This window comes from Rhinopithecus bieti, unplaced genomic scaffold (genome assembly GCF_001698545.2).
Source record: "Rhinopithecus bieti isolate Rb0 unplaced genomic scaffold, ASM169854v2 scaffold_986, whole genome shotgun sequence".
Classification (NCBI taxonomy): domain Eukaryota; kingdom Metazoa; phylum Chordata; class Mammalia; order Primates; family Cercopithecidae; genus Rhinopithecus; species Rhinopithecus bieti.
The window spans coordinates 208867-228355 of NW_016803218.1; the positions used below are offsets into that span (position 1 = coordinate 208867).

General features: G+C 52.7%; 1 protein-coding gene across 8 annotated transcripts in view; it reads right to left on the reverse strand.

Annotated features, from left to right (window-relative positions):
* Window positions 1-3431: 3431 nt before the first annotated feature.
* Window positions 3432-19489, reverse strand: part of ABCC8 (ATP binding cassette subfamily C member 8) — an 88416-nt gene continuing 72358 nt past the window's right edge. For 6 of the 8 annotated variants that reach the window (XM_017869984.1, XM_017869944.1, XM_017869938.1 and 3 more), the window contains 17 exons: window positions 18899-19024; window positions 17879-17978; window positions 17411-17652; window positions 17145-17311; window positions 16023-16092; window positions 15042-15199; window positions 13182-13274; window positions 8887-8989; window positions 8222-8335; window positions 7740-7860; window positions 7463-7593; window positions 6408-6486; window positions 6166-6274; window positions 5731-5834; window positions 4820-4953; window positions 4244-4306; window positions 3432-3675 (listed from right to left, as the gene is read on the reverse strand). In XM_017869984.1, coding sequence (XP_017725473.1) covers window positions 3538-3675; window positions 4244-4306; window positions 4820-4953; window positions 5731-5834; window positions 6166-6274; window positions 6408-6486; window positions 7463-7593; window positions 7740-7860; window positions 8222-8335; window positions 8887-8989; window positions 13182-13274; window positions 15042-15199; window positions 16023-16092; window positions 17145-17311; window positions 17411-17652; window positions 17879-17978; window positions 18899-19024 — 2052 coding nt within the window. In that variant the 3' untranslated portion in view covers window positions 3432-3537. Of the gene's footprint in view, window positions 3676-4243; window positions 4307-4819; window positions 4954-5730; window positions 6028-6165; window positions 6275-6407; window positions 6487-7462; window positions 7594-7739; window positions 7861-8221; window positions 8336-8886; window positions 8990-13181; window positions 13275-15041; window positions 15200-16022; window positions 16093-17144; window positions 17312-17410; window positions 17653-17878; window positions 17979-18898; window positions 19025-19489 lie in introns of all 8 variants that reach the window. The other 2 variants (XR_001885080.1, XR_001885081.1) reach the window with 2 other exon arrangements.

Sequence of the window (19489 nt, forward strand, 5' to 3'; positions counted from 1 at the left end):
CCTCCGCCTCCCTTCCCCGGACTCACAACCTGGCCTTCGGAGTTTTTCTGATCCGCGGGTCCCAGAGGTTCCTCCTGCCCACGCTCTACGAAAGTAGGGGGCTGGGAGGAATCTGTGACCCGCCTTCCCAGTCTGGGGCCTCCGCCCTGTCGCCCTGGCTCCCCTCCCCCAATATCCCCATCCGTATTTGGGTCAATTATCCGCCTCTCGGCCGCTCCAGGTTTGCAGGTTCCCCGGGAAAGGAGGCACTGATGGGTGGCGCCACAAATCCCAGGGCTGGGGAAAATTAGGCGGTCCGAGGACTTCTCAACCCACAGCTTCTTTTCTTTGGGGGATGCTCTTAATCTTAGTCTTGAATCCTTTGACAATCTGATGGAAGCTCAGACTCCCTCCCATAAAAAAAAAAAAAAAAAAAAAAAGGGTCTCGGCAGGAAAGGAGCACAGTTTAACACCTGCTACTGCTGTGGGGCAGCCTGGGCGGCTCCATCTTCTCAACCATTCCGGCCCTCCTTTAAAGGTTTGAGCCGAGGGCACTTGCTTTACACTTTCTCACACCTGTCACCTGACTTCTTCCACGTTAGGCCATGAGTGGTATGCCTGAGCAGTGTGTTAGGGCTGCCTCGGGCACTGGGGGACCCAGGCTCTTGGTCCAGGCATGGTGGTGTTTCTGTTCAGGCATCAGCCTGAGGCTGCCCTGTGGCATGGACCCCGGTTCTCAGCTGGAAGGAAAGCCTGCTAGATCTCTGTTGTTGGGAGAGTAACGGCTTTACCATTCTCTGCGGCTCAGATCCTTATGGAAGAGCCCCTGACCATCTGCGGCCATTTTGTTGGAGTGGGGGCTTGAGACAGGGGCTGGAAAGGGCAGCGTGGGTGTGGGCCACAATAGAGGCAGGATATGCATTTTATGCTGGATTTTCCTTTCTCTCCCTACCCACCAGCAGGCAGAGCTAACACCACTACAAAGGATGAGTGTGATCATGAGCTGTATTAACAGAGATACAGTGTCTAGGAAGGGGAGGGTAAAATGAGATGAGCAGAGTGGGAAGCTCAAGGAGACAGGGTTACCTGGGAGAATCTCTGAGGCAACTACAACTGTCCAGCCATCAGAAAAGGAAAGTCCCCCGGGGGTTTGGGCACTATTGTAGAAACACCTGGCTTTGAAGGAGGATAAACTAGTAGTTTTTCGTGGCCCAAAGGGTAGAACCAGGACACTAAGTGAAACAGAGGCAGGCTTTGGTTTCACATATGCAAGAGTCAGTTCTAATAACAATAACCAGAGATAAGCCACATCTGTGGGGTACCCAAGTCAAGCCCGTGGGCCAGGAGGGATGTTATAGAGGGATTTTGGGCCAGGATGACCTTGGGCATCCCTGCAACACTTCACTGTGGGCCCAGCCCTGCCCCTGCTACTTCCCTTCAATCCATCGGGGTGGGATGGATTTGGAGTAGTGGTAGACATGTGGAGCCCTCTTTCTGCTCCCCGGCTCCACTCCTGGGAGATCTCACAGTGGGGGAAGCTGCTGGGCCCCTGGGGAAATCTCAGAGGTAGAAAGGTTGGGTTCTGCCTTGCAGTGCGGCCTTGAGGCCTCACCTCCCTGCTGCTCACCCTACTGGGAGGGTGAGTGCCCTATCTGAAGGGCTCAGCCTCCCCTTTTGCTCCATCCTGCACTTGCTTATAGTCATCTCCACCAAACACTGAACTTGTCAAGTCCCTTTCTTGCTCAAAACCCTTCTCCCTTTTGTCCATGGGCATACCCCACACTCCTTGCCCTGGCATTCAGGGCTCTCTGATATGATGCCCTCCCTACTGCTCTCATCTTTCTCCCACCTCCCTGATCAACCAACACTCTTAACACACTTCCACCATCACTCCTTACCTCCTGCTGTCCCCACCTGCCACCCCAGCCCTTTTGCTTTCTCCCTATCCAATCCCTATCCCCCACAATGTTTAACTCAAATTTTGTCTTTTCCATGCAGCCTGCCAGGCTTTACAGAGCTCTTCCTTTCTGAGCTTCTCTGGCTCCTGGAACATCCACAGGGGTCTGCACTGGACCTACCTCCAATAACTGGTGGGCTTTTCTTATATTGTGCCTCTCTGATCTTGCAGCCAAGGGGATGCAGGTTCGAGATTCTTAGGTCTGCACCCCAGGGCTTGGTGTAGCCAGTACTGCAGATGATATGCAAATGATCATAAAATGAGATGCAAATGAGCACCTGCCATTTCTTGGCCGAGGGCAGATGTGCAGCCTTGTTTCGTGATGCAGAGGAAGTCAGGACAGCTGCTGTTTCAGTCTTCCTGGTGTCTGGGCTCCAGCGTCTCCCAGACACCACCTGGCTGGCCTGTGGCTCATGCGCTGTGCTTTCCCTCTGAAGGACCACCCTTCCACTTCTGAATGCCCCTACTTGGGGGATGGAGATGGAGACATGATCCAGGCCTAGCCAGCCAGTGTATGCCACTCCTCTGATCACAGTGGGGTAGGGATGGGAATGTGACCCAAGTTGATTCATTGAGATTTGCTCCCAGGCTTTTGCTGGAACTATTGGGAAGGAGTATCTGTTTTGCCTCTTGGGTTGCCTTGGGGCAGGATGTAAGCTAGAGCTGCTAGGGGCTATCTGTCACAAGGGAGGGAGAGGAAAATGGAACCCAGAAAGGAAGATGCATCCTGTAAGGATGTCAAACACCTGGATCCAGCCATGCTTGAAGTAGTATACCTCTTAGCCTTGTCAGTCACACACTGCAATAACTTCAGTTTCTGCTTAGGTGACTTTGAGTTGGGTTCCTTTCATTTTCAATTGAAATAGTGTTAATCCAGATTTTAATTCAAGAATGAAAGTGAGAAGAAAGGAGACCAAGCTGTATGGAGATCTGTTACCTTATCTGATAAACTCATTGCAGAAATGCTATCACCCTTGCTATGGACATAATTGTGTCCCACCAAATTCACAGGGTGAAGCCTAATCCTACAATGTAACTATTTGGAAATAGGGCCTATGAGGAGATAATTAAGGTTTAATGAGGTCTTAGGGGTAGGGCCCTAATCCAATATGACTAGTGTCCTTTTAAGACAGAGAGAGAGAGCAGGGATGCATGTGCACAGAGCAAAGGCTGTGTGAGCACACAGCCAGAATGTGGCCCTCCGCAAGCCAAGGAGAGAGGCCTCAGGAGAAACCAAACCTGCCAACACCTTGATCCCAGGCTTCAGCCCTCAGAACTGTGAGAAAAAAATGTCTGTTGTTAAAGCCACCCAGTCTGTGATATGTTGCTGTGGTAGCCTGGCTGACTAATAGAGACCTCATTTCACAGGTAAGGAAGCAAGCTTTTGCCCACGCTCACACAGCTTCTGAAGGTCTGCCTGATGCCAAAGCCAGGCTAGTTCTACTGAACCCACCATCCACTGCCAGCCCCTGCCCACCAGACTCACGGCCTCTAGTAGGAAATAATCAAATCTTTTTATTTACAAGTGATTTACAGTTAGAAAACTCAGGCAAGGGTATGGGCAGGGTCGGAGTGTGGGATGGCACTTGGGCTCTGGCAGGTCACTTGTCTGCACGGACGAAGGAGGCGAAGACGCTGTCCTTCCGGCTGAGCAGTTTCTCTGGCTTATCAAACTCAAGGATGGCGCCCCGCTTCAGGACGATCACCAGGTCTGCGCTCAGGATGGTGTGCACTCGATGCTGGGCAGGGCAGGAGGGGACGGGTCAGGATGGTGGGAACACCTCCTGCGGTGGGAGCCACAGCAGAGGGTGGCCCTCCTGTAGCTTGGAGGAGGAGGATGAGGAATGTGGCCATAATGTCCTGTCTCTGTGGGGACTGCACTTTCCTGGGGTGGATGTGACTAAAAGCCCTCCATCGATTAATACCACCCTTTTCTCCTCTCCAAGACCCAACTCTACCCCACCTCCAGGCTTCAAGGCTCAGAGACCCTCCACAACCCCTCCCCCACTTCTTATGGAGAAGTAACCCCAGCCTAACATACAAGGCCTTGGGACAGGGGCAGACCTTGGAACCTGGAGAAGGAGAGGGGAGGTCTGAGGGAAGTACAGGGGCAAAACTCCCCGCCCCAAATCCTGCAACCCAGGCACCCTGCATGTCCTCCAGACCCCTTGCCCTGAACTGCCTGCTTCAGGGTCCTTTCTTGATTACTGGGACCAGGCAAGCCCAGGAACAGTGCACTGATGACAGGCACAAGAGGCCAGTCCTGTCCCTGGGTGTCCCTCTGCACCCCATCAATGGGCCCCTTACCGCGATGGTGACTACGGTGCGGTCTGCGAAGGCTGTCATCACCACCTTTTGGAGGATGTTTTCCTGCCAAGTGGGGGCAACAGCTGTTGGCTCACCTGCCCAGTGGATGGGGTCTGGCCTGGCTTGGGGGATGTGGAGTCCAGGTTTGTGGTTCAGCTCCCATCTCATCCTGATCCTAATCCCACCCCCACCCCACAGGACTGAACAGGTTCCCAGCACTCAGGGACTGGACTCAGCCTGTTGGGGACTCAGCTGTGTGTGTATGTGTGTGTGTATGTAGGTTGTGGTTGTGGCTGTGTGTGCTGTTGTGATAGGTGACAGTGTGAAGTCTGTGTGGGTCTGTGGGCAGCTTATGTTTGTGTTTGCGTAGTGTTTTTGTGTGTGCGTGTGTGTGTGTGTAACATTCCCTAAGGCTAGACAGAGTGAGGGTCCCCCAGCTCTTTTCACTTTCTGTGACACATAGAATTTGATGTTAAAGGCAACTTGAGCCTCAGGGCTACTTTGTGCAAATCTCTGCCTAGCATCCCACTAAACCCTCTCTAAGGCCACCGTCCCATGGAGGTGCCCAGGACCAACCGTGGCCATGTCAATGGAAGCTGTGGCCTCGTCCATGATGAAGATGCTGGTCTTCCTCACGAAGGCCCGAGCCAGGCAGAACAGCTGCCTCTGTCCCTGGCTGAAATTCTCCCCACCTTCTGTGATGATGGCATCTGAAAACAGCCCGGGGAGAGGAAGTAGGACTGAGTTAATCTTGTGCTGTGAGTGGAGCAGATGGGATGGCTTGGGGGGGCTGTTGGAAAATGTGTGTATGAGGGCAAATAGGTGGGTGTGTGTCTGAGAGCACAGGCGTGTGCAGGGCTGGTGTACCTGACACAACAATGTGGAGGCCGTCTGCAGGGACTGCAACGAGAAGGGCACCCCTGGAGATGTGTGCTGCTGTGGCCCTGGGCAGTTCTGGGAGAGGGCGTGGGCACTGAGTAGTGCACTGAGTGTGTATGTAGTGTGGGCCTTGGTAGGGTGATTCACTGAAACCAAGGCTTAGCCACCCCCAATGCTCCAGGAGCTGCAGCAAATATACCAAGGCTTTGCCAATCACCAGTGGACTTGATGAGCGACCTGTGTCTATGATTGCCCAGTCCCTCTTCTCCTCCCCTAAGGCAGAACTGGGCAGGCAGGTAGATGGGGCAGGGCAGGGCTGAAGATGCCCCTGTGGCATGGGGAACTTGCAATCTCTGTCTCACAAGGGTCCCTGACTCTACCCACTGTACCCTGCAGGAGGAGCCAGACCCTGAACTGACCAGTTGTGTGACCTGGGGCAAGACACCTGACCTCTTTGGGCCCTTGAATAGTGAGAAGTAGGTCTAAATGGTCCTGCTGGGCTTCAGACTCCAAACTTGGGGCAAACCTGAGACACGGGCTTCTGTCTCCCTTCCTTACAGGGTCCTTGAGTGCCCAACCAACCTGGCTACACAGCCAGGAGTAGTTACCAAGGCCTCCTGGCAGGGCCTTCACCACCAGCTTCAGCTGGGCAATTTCCAGGGCCTCCCACAGCGTGCTGTCTGAGCACTTCCTCTCCGGGTCCAGGTTAAATCTGGAAGTGGCACAGAAAGCCCCAGTAGGGAGGGAGCAGGGTCCTGCCTGCATCCCCAGGAGGCAGAGGGCAGTGAGTGAGAGTGGACTGAGTTGGAGGTCTGGCTGGGAGAAACACCGAGGTGGTGGCAGTAGGTGGAGGACAGCATCTTAGATCCATGGGTGGGGGATCCCCTTCCAGAGCCTGCCTGGGCCTGATGGGATAGAGAAGGGCATGAGCAGGAAACGCCTCTGGGATCCTGGTCTCCCCCAGCCCCCTCCTCTTTGTGCTTCAGATCTGATGGAACTAAGCTGGCCTGGGCTGGGTGGGCCTGAAGGGTGGTGGGGCTCACCGGATGGTGCCGCTGAAGAGGACCGGGTCCTGCAGGATGATGGAGAGGCGTGAGCGCAGGGTGTGCAGCGGCAGTTTGGCGATGTCAATGCCATCAATGATGATGCGCCCTGTATGGGTCCCAATGAGGGTGCAGGGGAAGGTGGTGACTGCTGGGCCTCCTGTCATGTCTGACCATGTGCCAGGGCTGAGGCCTCATCTGGTGGCTGTGGGTACACATGGGGTGCCCGCCTTACAACTCACCTTCGAACGTGTCCACCATGCGGAAGAAGGCAAGAGAGAAGGAGGACTTCCCACTGCCTGTGCGGCCGCAGATCCCAATCTGGAAAGAGAAGCAGGCACCGCCGCTGGGGGTCTGGGGCTGCTGGGAGTAGCCTCTAGTGCTAGCTCTGGGTGTGTGTGCAGGTGTGGGAGGTCACAGGGTTTCTTTTTGTCCTGGTTTTCTGACCAGCTTTTCTTTGGACACCACAGGTTCGGGTTTGTTTCCTGCAGTGGGTCCAGAGAGGGCTCACACAGGGACCGGCACGCAAGCACAGGCATGGATGTCCATTTGCCTGGGCCTTGGTGTGTGTCTGGGTGTGCCGGGTACTTGGCTGCAGGAGAGCTGGGGTCACTGGTGTGTGTCTATGGGTGTGAGTGTGGCAGGAGGACACAGGCGCAGCTGAGAGTGGTATGCAGGGATGCGTCTGTGTGCACTGCCATACCCTGGAGCCACCTCTGATCCCATGGCTTCCTGGCCCTTGGGTACCAACATAAATTACAATATGGAGACAGAGATAGTGACAGAGATGGATGAGAGAGGCAGGGACAGAGGTGCATCCCAAGGTCAGAGAATGACATGGACGGTCACAGCAAAGTGAGACAGAGACAGAGGGGGAAAGGAGAGGAGAGCTGGGCCAGGGCCATAGGCAGGGGCTCTCCCCCAGTACAAGGGCGGCCTCACTGTCTGCCCCCAGGTCTCTGCCCTGAAGCTCAGGGGCAGTGCCCTAGGGAAAGCTCCTGACCAGTCACAGAGAGGGAGGCCTTGACAAAGACCGTGCGAGCCGGGGGAGTCCAAAGTGTTGTCTCCTTGGTGGATGAGTGAGGAGACAAGGTCTGAGGGCAACATTGGGGGAAGGGAATAGAGGGAGAGGAAAGATGGGCCCCCACAGGCCCAGGGCAGGAGACTGTGATGTTTGAATAGTGAGAGGCCTTGGCCCTGGAAGACCATGAGGTGACTGCGAAGCCATCCAGCTCGTGCATGCCCCATCCCCTGTTCACGCCTGTCCTGCAGCATTGGGTTGGGCCTGCGCTCTGACCTTCTGTCCCGGGGAGATGAGGGCGTTGACGTGCTTCAGCACTGGCTTCAGGGAGCTGTCGTAGCGCACGCTCAGGTTCTGGATCTGGATCTTCCCTTGGTCTGGCCAGTTCTTTGGGATCAGCGATGGTGCTGGGGGCCAGGCTGGGCTCAGCCACCAGGCGTGGGCCACAGCTAGCATCCAAAAGTGCCACCCCATCCCCAGGCTCTCTTGTGGTCCCCAACCCAGACACACTCCTCCTTGGGCTCTTCCCTACCCCTCTCCCTGAGCCCCTCACCCAGGAGCCCCTCGTAGCTCTCTGCCTCAGTTTTCAGGAGCCCATGGATGCGCTTCACGGCGCCCAGCTGGAGCTCCATGTCTGCCAGGTTCCTCACCATCCAGTTGAGGTAGTTGGAAACCTATGGGGAGCAAGCCAGTGGCACATGCTCTGTGGTCACTTAGTTCTGTTCTCAGCCACCAGGATGGCTCTTCTTAAGGCTGGAGAGGGGCCAGGGCCCCAGATTCCTTTTGCTGCCATCAGCTGCCTGCTCAGAGCAGCACTCCCTGGAGGCATGGGGAGAGTCAGTCATGTGGCTCCCCACCCTCCACCTGTCTGGGGCCTGGGGCTGGCCGGTCAGCCTTCCTGCCCACTGTCCCTCTGGCATCAGATGCAAATGAGCTTGGGGTAAGGCCTGGGGGTGTCTCATGTCTCCAGTGGGGAAGATGCTCCAGGAGTGCTGGCGTCTGATCCCTCCTCTGCCCTAGCCCACTGCCGCTCACCATTAGGGCATAGGTGAGGCCCAGGCCCACCAGGCCAGCAGAGAGCTCCCGGTGCAGGGAGTTGGAGATGGAGGTCACAGCCGCGATGAGCACCACACATGCACCGATGTACTCCTGCGGAGGGAGAGGAGCTGGCCTGGGCATTTGGGGGTTGGAGCCACAGGCCCCTGTTCCACCTCACTCCCTTTTGGAGCAGAGAGCAGCTCAGCAAGACCTCTGCCCCAACCCTGCAACTCACGCACACATCATCAGACACACACAAGGGCTGCAAAGACTGGAGCCCCAGGAGCCAACATGTCCCACAAGTTCATGCTCCCCCACCCCCCAGCCCCTGCACACCCTTTAACACGCACGCCTCAGCTGGCCCACAAACACACACAATGTGGGTGTCATATGACCCACTGCAGCTACACATTCACAATTATTCTAGCCACTGGCACACACCTCAGATACACAAGCCTCCAGGCAGTGATATGGGGAAAAGGAGCACAGGCTAGATACTAGGAGGACCACCAGGGCTGGAGGAAGCAGAAAGGCTTGCTGTCCACACGATCTGGTATCCTATCCTCTCTTTCATTCCCAGGTCCCTGTGTGCTCTTGCTCTGGCCCCACCCTGCTATCAGAAGCCCTCTGCAGGGGCCAGGGTAGGGGGGAATAGCACTTGCCATTCGGACTTCCAGCCATCTGTTGGCAGCGGTGAGGAAGAGGGAAGCAATGTTGTTGGAGTCTGTGTATTCGAGAAGCTTCTGCTGGAACCGGGCCTCGTACCTGGAGGGAGAATGAGAAATTCCTAAGGGAACAGTGTTGGTCCACATAGCTCCTAGGAGTCTCCCTACCTGCAGAGGGAGACACCAGGGCCTCTCCAGTCCCCAGACATGCCACCGTGGCCACTTCATCCCCTCTGGAATGCCCACCCTGCTCTTTTCTGCTTATTCAAACCTGATCAGAGTCCCTACCTCCTCCAAACTCTTGTTTTCACCCCAAGACCCATTTTCTTTAGGTCTTTCCCGTTATAATAAGGAGCACCTCCCTTTAACCGGTTTCTCACCCAGGAATCACCTGGATTCACATTCAGCCCCTTGGCAAGTCCTCTTATGTCTATCTCCGAAAGAGTCCTTGCCTCCCTCCCCCTCTATCCTGCTTCCCGCCCACCATAAACTCTCACCTGGACTACTGCATGAGCTTCCTGAATACGTCTACCTGCTGTCTCCCTACAGTTCACGCTCCACACAGTGGCTGGCTTAATCTATGTAAATCGCAAACCGTGTCCTCTCCCCACTGCTTAGAATATTAATGACCTCCGACCAGACGCGGTGGCTCACCCCTGTAATCCCAGCCCTTTGGGAGGCTGAGGCAGGCAGATCACCTGAGGTCAAGAGTTCAAGACCAGCCTGGCCAACATGGTGAAACTCTGTCTCTAGTAATAACACAAAAATTAGCTGAGTATGGTGGTGCACACCTGTAATCCCAGCTACTTGGGAGGCTGAGGTAGGATAATCGCTTGAACCCGGGAGGTGGAGGTTGCAGTGAGCCGAGATCACCCCACTGCACTCCAGCCTGGGTGACAGAATGAGACTCTGCCTCAAAAAAAAAAAAAAAAAAAAAAAAAAAAAAAAAAAAAAATTAATGACCTCCCACTGCTTATAGGATGAAGAACCCCCTCCTGCCAACCTAATTCCTGCCACAAACACCCCACACACTATGCTGCACCCAGTCAGCCTTTTAAAAGCTCTGTAACAATACTAAAGTCTTCCCTACCCCAGGGCCTTTGCATTCACTATTCCCTTTGCCTGGAAGGCATTCACCCTTGCTCTTCATAAGGCTGGCTCAACTCAAGCTTCAGGCCTTACCTTAAATGCTGCCTCCTCAGAGAGGCTCTTCCTGGCCACTACCTTACTATAAAGTAGGTTTCCTCTATTATTCTCTGCAACCTGTTTGCTCCACAATATCTGTTGTACATGCATTTCTCTAGCTGTTTATAATCATCTCCCTCAATAGACTGCAAATTCCATGAAGATGGAGGCCATGTCTATTTGATTCACCAATGTATCCCAGCGCCTGGCACTATCAATAAATATTTGTTGGATGAATGCATGGCACTTCCCCGACCCTCTGAAATAGATGAAATCTCTCTGTACAGGGAACTCTGGAGGCTTCTTTCTCATCCTTGGGTCCTCATCATGTTTTCCCTGAGTTGCTGTGCATGGACCTGCCTCCTCCCTCTGACCAGCCTGGGCTGCGGTCATCACTCTCCTTGGCCGCTTCCCTCAGACCTTGCTGACATAGGAGATGCAGGAGCACTTGTTTGATGATGGAGGAAGGAATGAAAGAAAAACTGTCTCATCATCGTTGGTTTGATAGGACCAAACTTAGGGGACACAAAGACACCCAAGACGTATCTTACTGGGCATTTGCTTTTCACTCCTGGAAGGTGTTTGTTCAGCTTTGATTGTCTCTGGGTGGAGAGAGGGCATGTGTCTGAGGGGAGTGAAGGGAGGCTCTGAGGTGGGAGAGAGCATTGCTCCTGCATACCTCCAGGGCGGAGATGTGTGGGAGGGTGACGTGTCTGAGGCGAGTGTGAAACCATGCCTGAAGGGTTCGAGTAAGTGCGCGTTGAAGATGTGTGTGCATCAGGGCACGTGCACGTTATAGGAGTGTGAGGCACTCAACGTATGTGGGTCTCGGGACTGTGTGAGTTGAGGGTCGGCAAGTATGAGATGGGAGCTTCTGCCACAGGCGTGTGACAGTGTGTCTGAGGACTGGAAAAGACCCCAGCCTTGCAGCCATGTTAACCCAGGTTGGAGCCTGACTGTCACAACTTCCTGGCTGTGTGTCAGGATTGAGACTCAGTTTTCTCATGAATAAAATGGGGAAGTGAAAGTTCCTATATGAATGAAAATAACCTCCGAGCCCACCCCTGAGCCCAGTGCTGGGCACTCTTGAAACTCTTTTGGGAAAAAATGAGGTCTCTTAGGAAAGCCCAGAAGGTCAGGCAAACCTGAGTTCCAAGCTCAGCGCCAGCCCCCGCAGTCTGTGTGACCTTGGATTGATTACCCAGCTTCTCTGGGTTTCTGCATTTGGAGAATGTGGTGACTCGTACCTATGTTATGCAGTTCTTGTGAGGATTAAATGTAATAACGTGCATACAACACTTAGCACGGTGCCTGGCACGCAGTAAGTGGGCAATCAATAAATGGTAATAGCTCTCAACAGGCTGCTGGGTTAAAGCCAATGCATTAAACGTGCACAGGGTTGACTAAAAAGCCTTTCATTCAAATTTAAAAATCATTCACCGTGTCAGTAGGGTGTGGAAGACCTCACTGGGTAGCAGTGGCTCTGGCTGACCACAGGTTTGGCCTGATAGGAGGCTGCTTATAGGAAGCTGGGATCTGCATACAAGGGGATCTGGCCCACTTTAGAAGAGACACCATCTCTCTATCCCAGGGCCCTCTGAGACACCAATTTAGAGAGGAAAATCATCAAAACTTAGAGCAAAGGCTAGGCTCAGTAATGTCGAGGGACCTGGAAGTGAAGGAATGGGAGAAGTTCAGGCTTGAGAAGAGGAGACTGGGAGGAGACTATAGAGTCATAATCCAGTCCCCAGGGAGCTTCTTTGTGGAAGACACAGCATGGTCTTGTCCAGGGGCAAGGGATGTCCAGGGAGCAGTGCCAAGGCCAGGGCAGAGCTTTGTTCTGCTCTTCTTTACCTAGACAAGATCCCTAAAAGGTGGCTTTCCACTGGCCCTAGGTGCTTCAGGGAGTGGGCAGAGGGGCCTGGGTACCTCTCCAGGGCTGAAGCTGGACTTCAGGGGTTGGGAGAGGAGATGTAAGCCTCTCTGGGCTCTTGGCTGGTCCTTGTGCCCTAGGGTTACTCCTGGACACAGGGCTTGATGTCTCATGGTTACTGTCACACTTTGTGCAGCTGTGCAACCCTAAAAATAACCTATTATCACTCTCTGGGTGAAGATGAGAAAAGAGCCCAACTATGTGTGTCAGGGGTCTCTGGCCTGCCTCACTGAAAGACAGATGCCCCAGGAAATCAGACAGACCCTTGGGGAGTGGGGAACAACAGCTTCCTCCACTTGCCAGGCAGCCTCAGATGCTCCTGTCCACCTCAACATCACCACTCAGGATAGCGAGAGGATGGTAGGGGCACTGAAGTTTTCAGGAATTCCTCCAGCCTGGTGAACTCCTGCCCGTCCTTTGAGTCCTAGTTCTGATGACACCTCCTCTACAAAAACCTTCCCTGACTGTCTCTCTTCTATGTTCCCACAGCCCTTGAATCCGCTTTTTTCAGAGTACTTGTCACATGGGTTTATCCTGGCCTGCCCAAAGTCTGGGCTGTAAATGCCTGCAGGGCAGTGGCTCATTTGACTCATCTTTTTAGTGCTTGGCATGGGGCTTTGCACATGGTTGGGGCTCAGTAAACGTTTGTTGCATGAGCAAATACGTTCAAGTCTGGGCTTTGTGGTACCTTACACAGAAAGGGTAGAGAACATCTCTGCGCCTCAGTTTCCTTATCTGTGCAGTGGAAATGACCATTCTCAGCACCGAGGGTTGCAGTGCAGAATGAGTGGGATTGGCTTGTACAGTATTGAACATAGTGTTTTGCACACAGGAGCTCCTTAATAAAAGAAGGGCTCATGGTGGCCTGTACCTAAGGCCCTTTCCAGTATTGATACATGAAGACTTGTCCGAGCTTTGTTTCTTTTCATGCTCTGCCTCATAGAGGCCCTGGGCTTGTCTACAGAGCTGGAATTTTCCTCTCTAGAACATTCAGTGGGAGCCCACCTGGCCTGTCCCTGCTGGTGGATATCCCTAGGGCCTTGGGGCCTGAGGTGGCTTGAGAGAGACGTGTCCTTGGCCTTCCTAAGTGGAGCCCTGAGAATCAAATCTCATGGCCTGTGCCCCTGGCCCCACCCCTGTTCCACTCCTACCTTGGGGGAATGTGGACTTGTACCTGAAGGCCCGGATGGTGGTGAGCCCTTCCACGGTTTCAGCAAAGTGCGAGAGCAGTGGAAGCTGGGTGGTGTCATCCAGCTGCTGCAGGTCCCTATGGTGGGGAACAGAGTGGAATAGTTAAGAGGGCAGGCTCAGGACTCAGACTGGACATGAAGCCTAGCTCCACCTGCTACTGCTGTGTGGATGAACGGCCTCACCTCTCCAGGCCTCAGCTTCTTACCCGTGAAGGGGGAAGACAGTGACTCCAGCCCATCAAGCTGTTGTGAGCACTGAATGAGATCATTTGTGTACAATGCTTACACACAACCTGAAGTGGGGCATAGTTACTGCTTTCCTGAGTATTGTCCACCCCAGGTGGCCATCTGTCCCTGTACTTCTGTGCACAGCCTCAAGCTGAGCTAAGGCTGGGCAGGCAGTGTTAGTTCCATTTTACAGGTGAACAAGCTGAACCTTGAGACAGCTGGCCAAAGGAACAGAAGACCAAACTCAAAGCATTCAACCCCATCTTCCACTTACCCCATCAAGGAGCTCTTTAGACCCTGGCCAGTGATATGATGAAATGATAGGTTTCATCTTGGGGTAAGGCTAGAGGTTTCCATAGCAGCAAAATTGCCTCCTGCTCCCCAAAGCTGCACTTTGACAAGCACATCAGTGACAGGGAGGCCAATTTGGGATGCAGGAAGTTGATTTCCCTGATAAACCGTCTCCAGGGTCAGAGTGGGTGCCAGAGAGACCGGGCTATTTCTCTGGCAGAAGAAATGAACTTTGTAGAACAGCTTGTGCAGCACTTTGAAAGCCACTGTAATTTTATGAGTGTCAACAAGCTATGTTGCTCGTGTGGGTGTCGGGCCATTCTGGATCATCCAAGCAAAAAGCCATTTATACAAATGTTGATCCTTTGGGACAGGTAATTGTGGCCAAAATGCATCTAAATTTTATTATTTATTATTGCTTATAAGTATCTCGACTCTAGTTTCTAGCCAACTGTGTGCCCTTGGGAAAGGTACTTAACCTTTCTGACCACAACCTGCAGTCAGAAGTATATTTTATCTCACAAGTCAGTACTCACACACCTACATGACCAAAACAAAGGTTTCATGAGACAAAGTTTGCTGTTACTCTATGAATACAGTCTGAGGTTTTCTGTTCTATTTCATTTTTTAAAAAATGCTGGTTGTGATCCATGATACTGATTTCATGACCCACTGATGGATTGTAATTGGCAGTTTGAGAAACACTGGCCTAGAGGTTCTTTAATTTTTTTTCCCACAATTCTTTGAATCTATGACTTTAGCAGAATCACTCTCAGAAAGAACTCCCTAGAGAACATTCTTAGAAAATTTTGATGAGGAAAGACGTGTGAATGGATCCAAAGCTCATGAGGGCAAATGTGATCCATGAGAATGGCTGTGAGAGGCTCCCTCAAGTCAAGGCTTGCAGCTACACTCTGGACTCACATGCGCTGGGAGATGTTATCGTAACAGTGCTTCAATCAGGTGCCCTCCGATTTCATGCACTGGCAATCAGCCTGACCACTAGAATGATGCAACCCTCCTGGGAAGCACATTGGCAAAATGAATGAAGGGCATAAAATGTGCATTTATCATGACCTAGCAATTCCAGTCCTGACTATATCTCCCAAGGAAATAATTCAGATGTCAACCTCAGTGTGTGAGTGTGTTGGCAGACTATTATACTAGGGTAGTGGAATAAAATGTGGATATTTCTATTTCCTTCATTTCTGTTTTTTTTGCTTTTATTTTTTGGAGGGAACATGACCCTACTACTTTTATAACGATGAGTCTAGCAAACTGCACATTGCAAAGCACCTCCCACCCATCACCCCTGAGGCCATCACCTGGACGCCACCCGGAAGTACTTCTGGATGAAGTAGCACACGATGGCCAGGGGCAAGAGGGCCACGAGGAACACAGGTGTGACATAGGAGATGACGGCCAGGGCTGAGACACAGAGCAGGGTGGAGCGGCTCAGGCACTCCAGCGTGGATGGGATGTGCTGAGGGAGACAAGGGGGAGAGAGTGAGGTGAGTTTTGGTATTAACTGTGTTTAGAGTGCTACCGGCCGCCATGTTTCGCTCTCACTTTATTTTTTGATCCTTTATTTTTCTGAGACCGAGTCTCACTGTTGCCCAGACTAGATGTAGCAGCATAATCTCAGCTCACTGCAGCCTCTGCCTCTCGGGTTCAAATGATTCTCCTGCCTCAGCTTCCCAAGTAGTTGGGATTACAGGCGCCTGCCAACACACCTGACTAATATTTTTGTATTTTTAGTACAGAAGGGATTTCATCATGTTGGCCAGGCTGGTCTTGAACACCTGGCCTCAAGTGATCCGCCTGCCTCCGCCTACCAAAGTGTTGGGGTTACAGGAGTGAGGCACTGAGCCCGGACTTGCTCTCACTTTATTATAGGCACACATCTTATCTTTCCAGCTACAAGGTAGACTCCCTGAGGCAGGAATCAAGATTTTGTTTTCACACCATCTAGTACGATGGTAAATAAAGAACACAGGCTGAATCAAAAATGAATATTCTCCATACAGTCAGCGACCTTGGTTCAGAATACGTTGGAACTTTACTAGAGAGAGCCAGTGGGATCTCTGGTGGAAGATAAAGGGATCTGGTTTCCCTCAGCCTTATTATGAGGCTCCCACCGGGGAGGCCCCAGCCCCGAGGCAGCATTATAATCAGATCAGGGACACTGGCTTCCTCCCGGAGGGCTGTGATCACCTGATCTGGGGAACCCAGCCTCAGACAGGAGAAGCCCCCAGGGGTCCAGGGTGTCTCTGGACAGGCAGAAAGTGTGGCACCGTCCTCTGTACCTGGTCGATGGTGTTACAGTCGGATGAAAATCTGTTCAGGATGCTCCCAAGGGGCGTGGTCTCAAAAAACCTAAGAGGCAGTCAGAGGAAGAGTTACTCATTTGTCCATTGATTTACTTCCTGTTTACTGAATGAGATAGTTACTTATTTCATGTAAGTGTCTTTGGAGTCATTCATGGGTCTGGCGTCCTCTGCCAATTTGTAGACATCTGGCCTGTATCCCCGTGAATTCCTGCAGCTGCCCAAAGGGGCGCTGGCCTTTCATTAGCCTCTCAGGTTCTCAAGCCCATCTGACCACTGCCGCCTTTCTCAGCTGCCGGCTCGGCCTGATTCAGCAGCTGTCCTCCTGGGACACAGAGTCCTCTCCAGAGGGACAACCTGCCAAGGGGAACAGGGCCCTGGGGACAGCCTGCTGGCTGGCTGACCCAGAGTCAGCCCAACCCCAACCACGGAGTTTCAGAATTACAGAGCTGGGGCAAACAGAGTCAATAAACTCGGTGGCCATATCTGTGGGCCACGAAAAACTCATGAGGCTGGAAAGTGAAAAGTGCAGTTAGACAGTGAGGTCTAGCCTTGACAAGGGGCCAGAAAACCTGTTGGCCTGTTGTGTTTTTAAACCAAGTTGGCCAACCAATTGGGCAGTGACAACTTTAAACCTCTTTGACATCAAGTGGACTTTGAGATTTTTATCCATCCCATTACAGGAAATTATTAATAGAACAGCTACCTGTTCCCCCGGTGTCAAAACCTGAGGCTGGCTGAGGGAGAGAGAGGGAGGGGAGGGGAGGAAGCTGAACTCATGGGTGGGGATGGGCAAATTACACCTGCTTGGGGAGGAGAAACCAATCTTTACCTGGACGTGCAGACGCTCTCTTTAAAGGGCCATGGTGACAATTAGATGAGCTAACCACACATAATGCCTATCACAGTATCTGGCTGAGTAAATGCCAGTTTCTCCCTGCTTCTTGCACAAGGAGGGCACTTTTACATACACTGTCTCCTTGAGTCACCTCCACAAGCTTGTGACAGAGGTTGTATATCCCCATTTTATAGATGGGAAGACTAAGGCTCAGAGAACGGTGACTTGCTCACAGCCTCAGCCTGGCCAGGGGAGAGGGGTACCTCATAGGGGCTAGGATGATCCGGTTCAGCAGGCTGCGGTGCAGCCTCTTGGCCACCTTCAGCCCTGTCCACTCCACAGTGACAGACGTGACGAGGCACAGCACGATGCCCAGGCTGCAGAGCACCGTGAACACCATGGCGTAGACAGTCTGGTCGAGGGAGCACTCCTTCACAGGCAGAGAGTGAGCTGGGGTTCTGGGGTGCCCATGGGCTCAGCCCTTCCCCCACCCCCACTCCCAGCCTCTGCCATGGGCCACCGGTCACACCTGGCTGAGGGAGCAGTTCCTGGCTGCAGGGGTCAGGGTCAGGGCGCTGTCGGTCCACTTGGCCAGCCAGTAGTCAATGGCCACCAGGACCATGTGCTTGAGCAGCTGTGAGAAGACCAGCAGCGACAGCAGCAGGATGCCAGCAGAGGACAGGTACTTTGCGCAGGCTCGCCATGGGATCTCGGCACGCTGGTGCAGCACAGACGACAAGTTGTCGTCCTCATCGCTCTCAGCTGCCTCCTCTGCAGGCCGCAAGAACCCACTCTGTGGCTACACATTTCCATCCCTCTGAGGGTGAATCAGGGGGCATTTTATCCCCACTTACAGAGGGGACAACGGAGGCACACAGAGGGAAGCCACTTAATCAAAGGCACACTACTGCACCACACCCAGAACCCCAAACCTTAGCCTCTCTGTGGCTGATCAGACCTCAGGCCATAATTTCACTCCCAGTCCCATCGCCTGTACCTTCCTCCTCTTCCTCATCCTGCAGAAGGCCATCCCTCGAGGACATGGTACGAGATAGACCCTGGGGTGGCTCTGTGGCTTTTCTCTCTGTGACAGTCTCCTATAAGACAGATGTGGCCTGGCCAATGTCTTCAGGGTATATGGTTGGTGGGGGAAGGGGAAGTTAAGGGATAACTACCCTAGTGATGACCAATGTCAGGTTTCCACATTGTCCCTGCCTGAGGGAGGAGCAGACAGACACACATTCATCTTGCCAGGATTTAGTCCTTCCCCTTCATGAGATAATAGCACCCCCATATCCCTGTGGGGAACCACTCTTCCCCTATTTTTAGTCTCTGTGATTCAGGTGGGTCTGGCTCCCAAAGTGGGCACATGACCCAGGACAGGCCAATCCTCATATTCCACATCCCTGGCCACAGTGATTTGTTCAGGGGGTGGGCACATGAGCAAATTGGACAAATGAGACTCAGCCCTGGAACTTTTGCTGAACTATGGTGAAAGAGGCGCTTTTTTTCTGGCAGAGTTGTTGAGCTGGGAGAATGTAAACCTAAGACTGCTGCTGGCCCTCACTGATACCATGAGAATGGAGCCAATTTGAGGGCAGCAGAGCCAAGAGGTGGGAGAAACAGATTTCTGATGACACTGACGACCTGGCTCCAGCACACTTAAAGCTATGACACACCTGGACTTTTTTATTTCATGGATCAAAAAATCCTTAACTCCCTCTTGTTTTCTTTGCTTAGTTTTCTTTGCCAGTTTGAGTTAATTTTCTGAAACTTTGCAACTAAATAGTATCTGACTATCTCAGGATAAGGCAAAGATGACCACCTGATTCTGCCCTGGGTACCTGGCACAGGTACTGTCTCTTCTCTGGAAGGAGCAAGTTCATGCCCAGCTCCCACATCTGCCCTTTAGGGGGCTTCCTGGGGCAGTAAGGACAGGAAGACCTTTATGAGTTCCGGTTCTAGCAGAACCTTCGCATCCAGGGGTGGCTGCTTGGCCACCCCTGGATATACCCACCTTCTCCAGCTCTTGGTCCTGCCGGTTCATGAGGGTCTTCCAGTGCTCAAAGAGCTGGCACTCAGACCTCTGGAAGTCCTTGAGGGTACCCTCCCTCTGGATGGTGCCATCCTTCATGGCAATGATCTGGAAAGGCAGAAACAAACCTAGTTTGGGGGCTGGCTGGGGAGGAATGGTGGTCACATCCCTTAAATGTGGAGTCTGAGATGGAGGTGGACACATCCCTTTCCTCACTACAAATGGCCTCCAGCTCATCCACTGCAAGTGGGCTGGTATTGATAACCTAGACCCACCAACATACTCCTAGGACCTAGAGTTCGGTACATCTGAGGGGCAATTCTCAATGGCTGGGTTTGCAGAGCAAATTAGTGCATCCTGCTCAGGCAGGCTTATTACCCACAAGGACTCCACGCATGGCAGCAGCTGTCATATGCTATGTGGGCTCATTGTACACTACCCTTAGCTCCTCTTGACGGGGGGTCTGGCAGCCTCCATCAGGGCTTAGCAAAGCACCTGCCGGTCTAAGTGTGTGTGGCCATGCCTCTTTGGAATCAATAAATCTTTTTTTTTTTTTTTTTTTTTTTTTTTTTT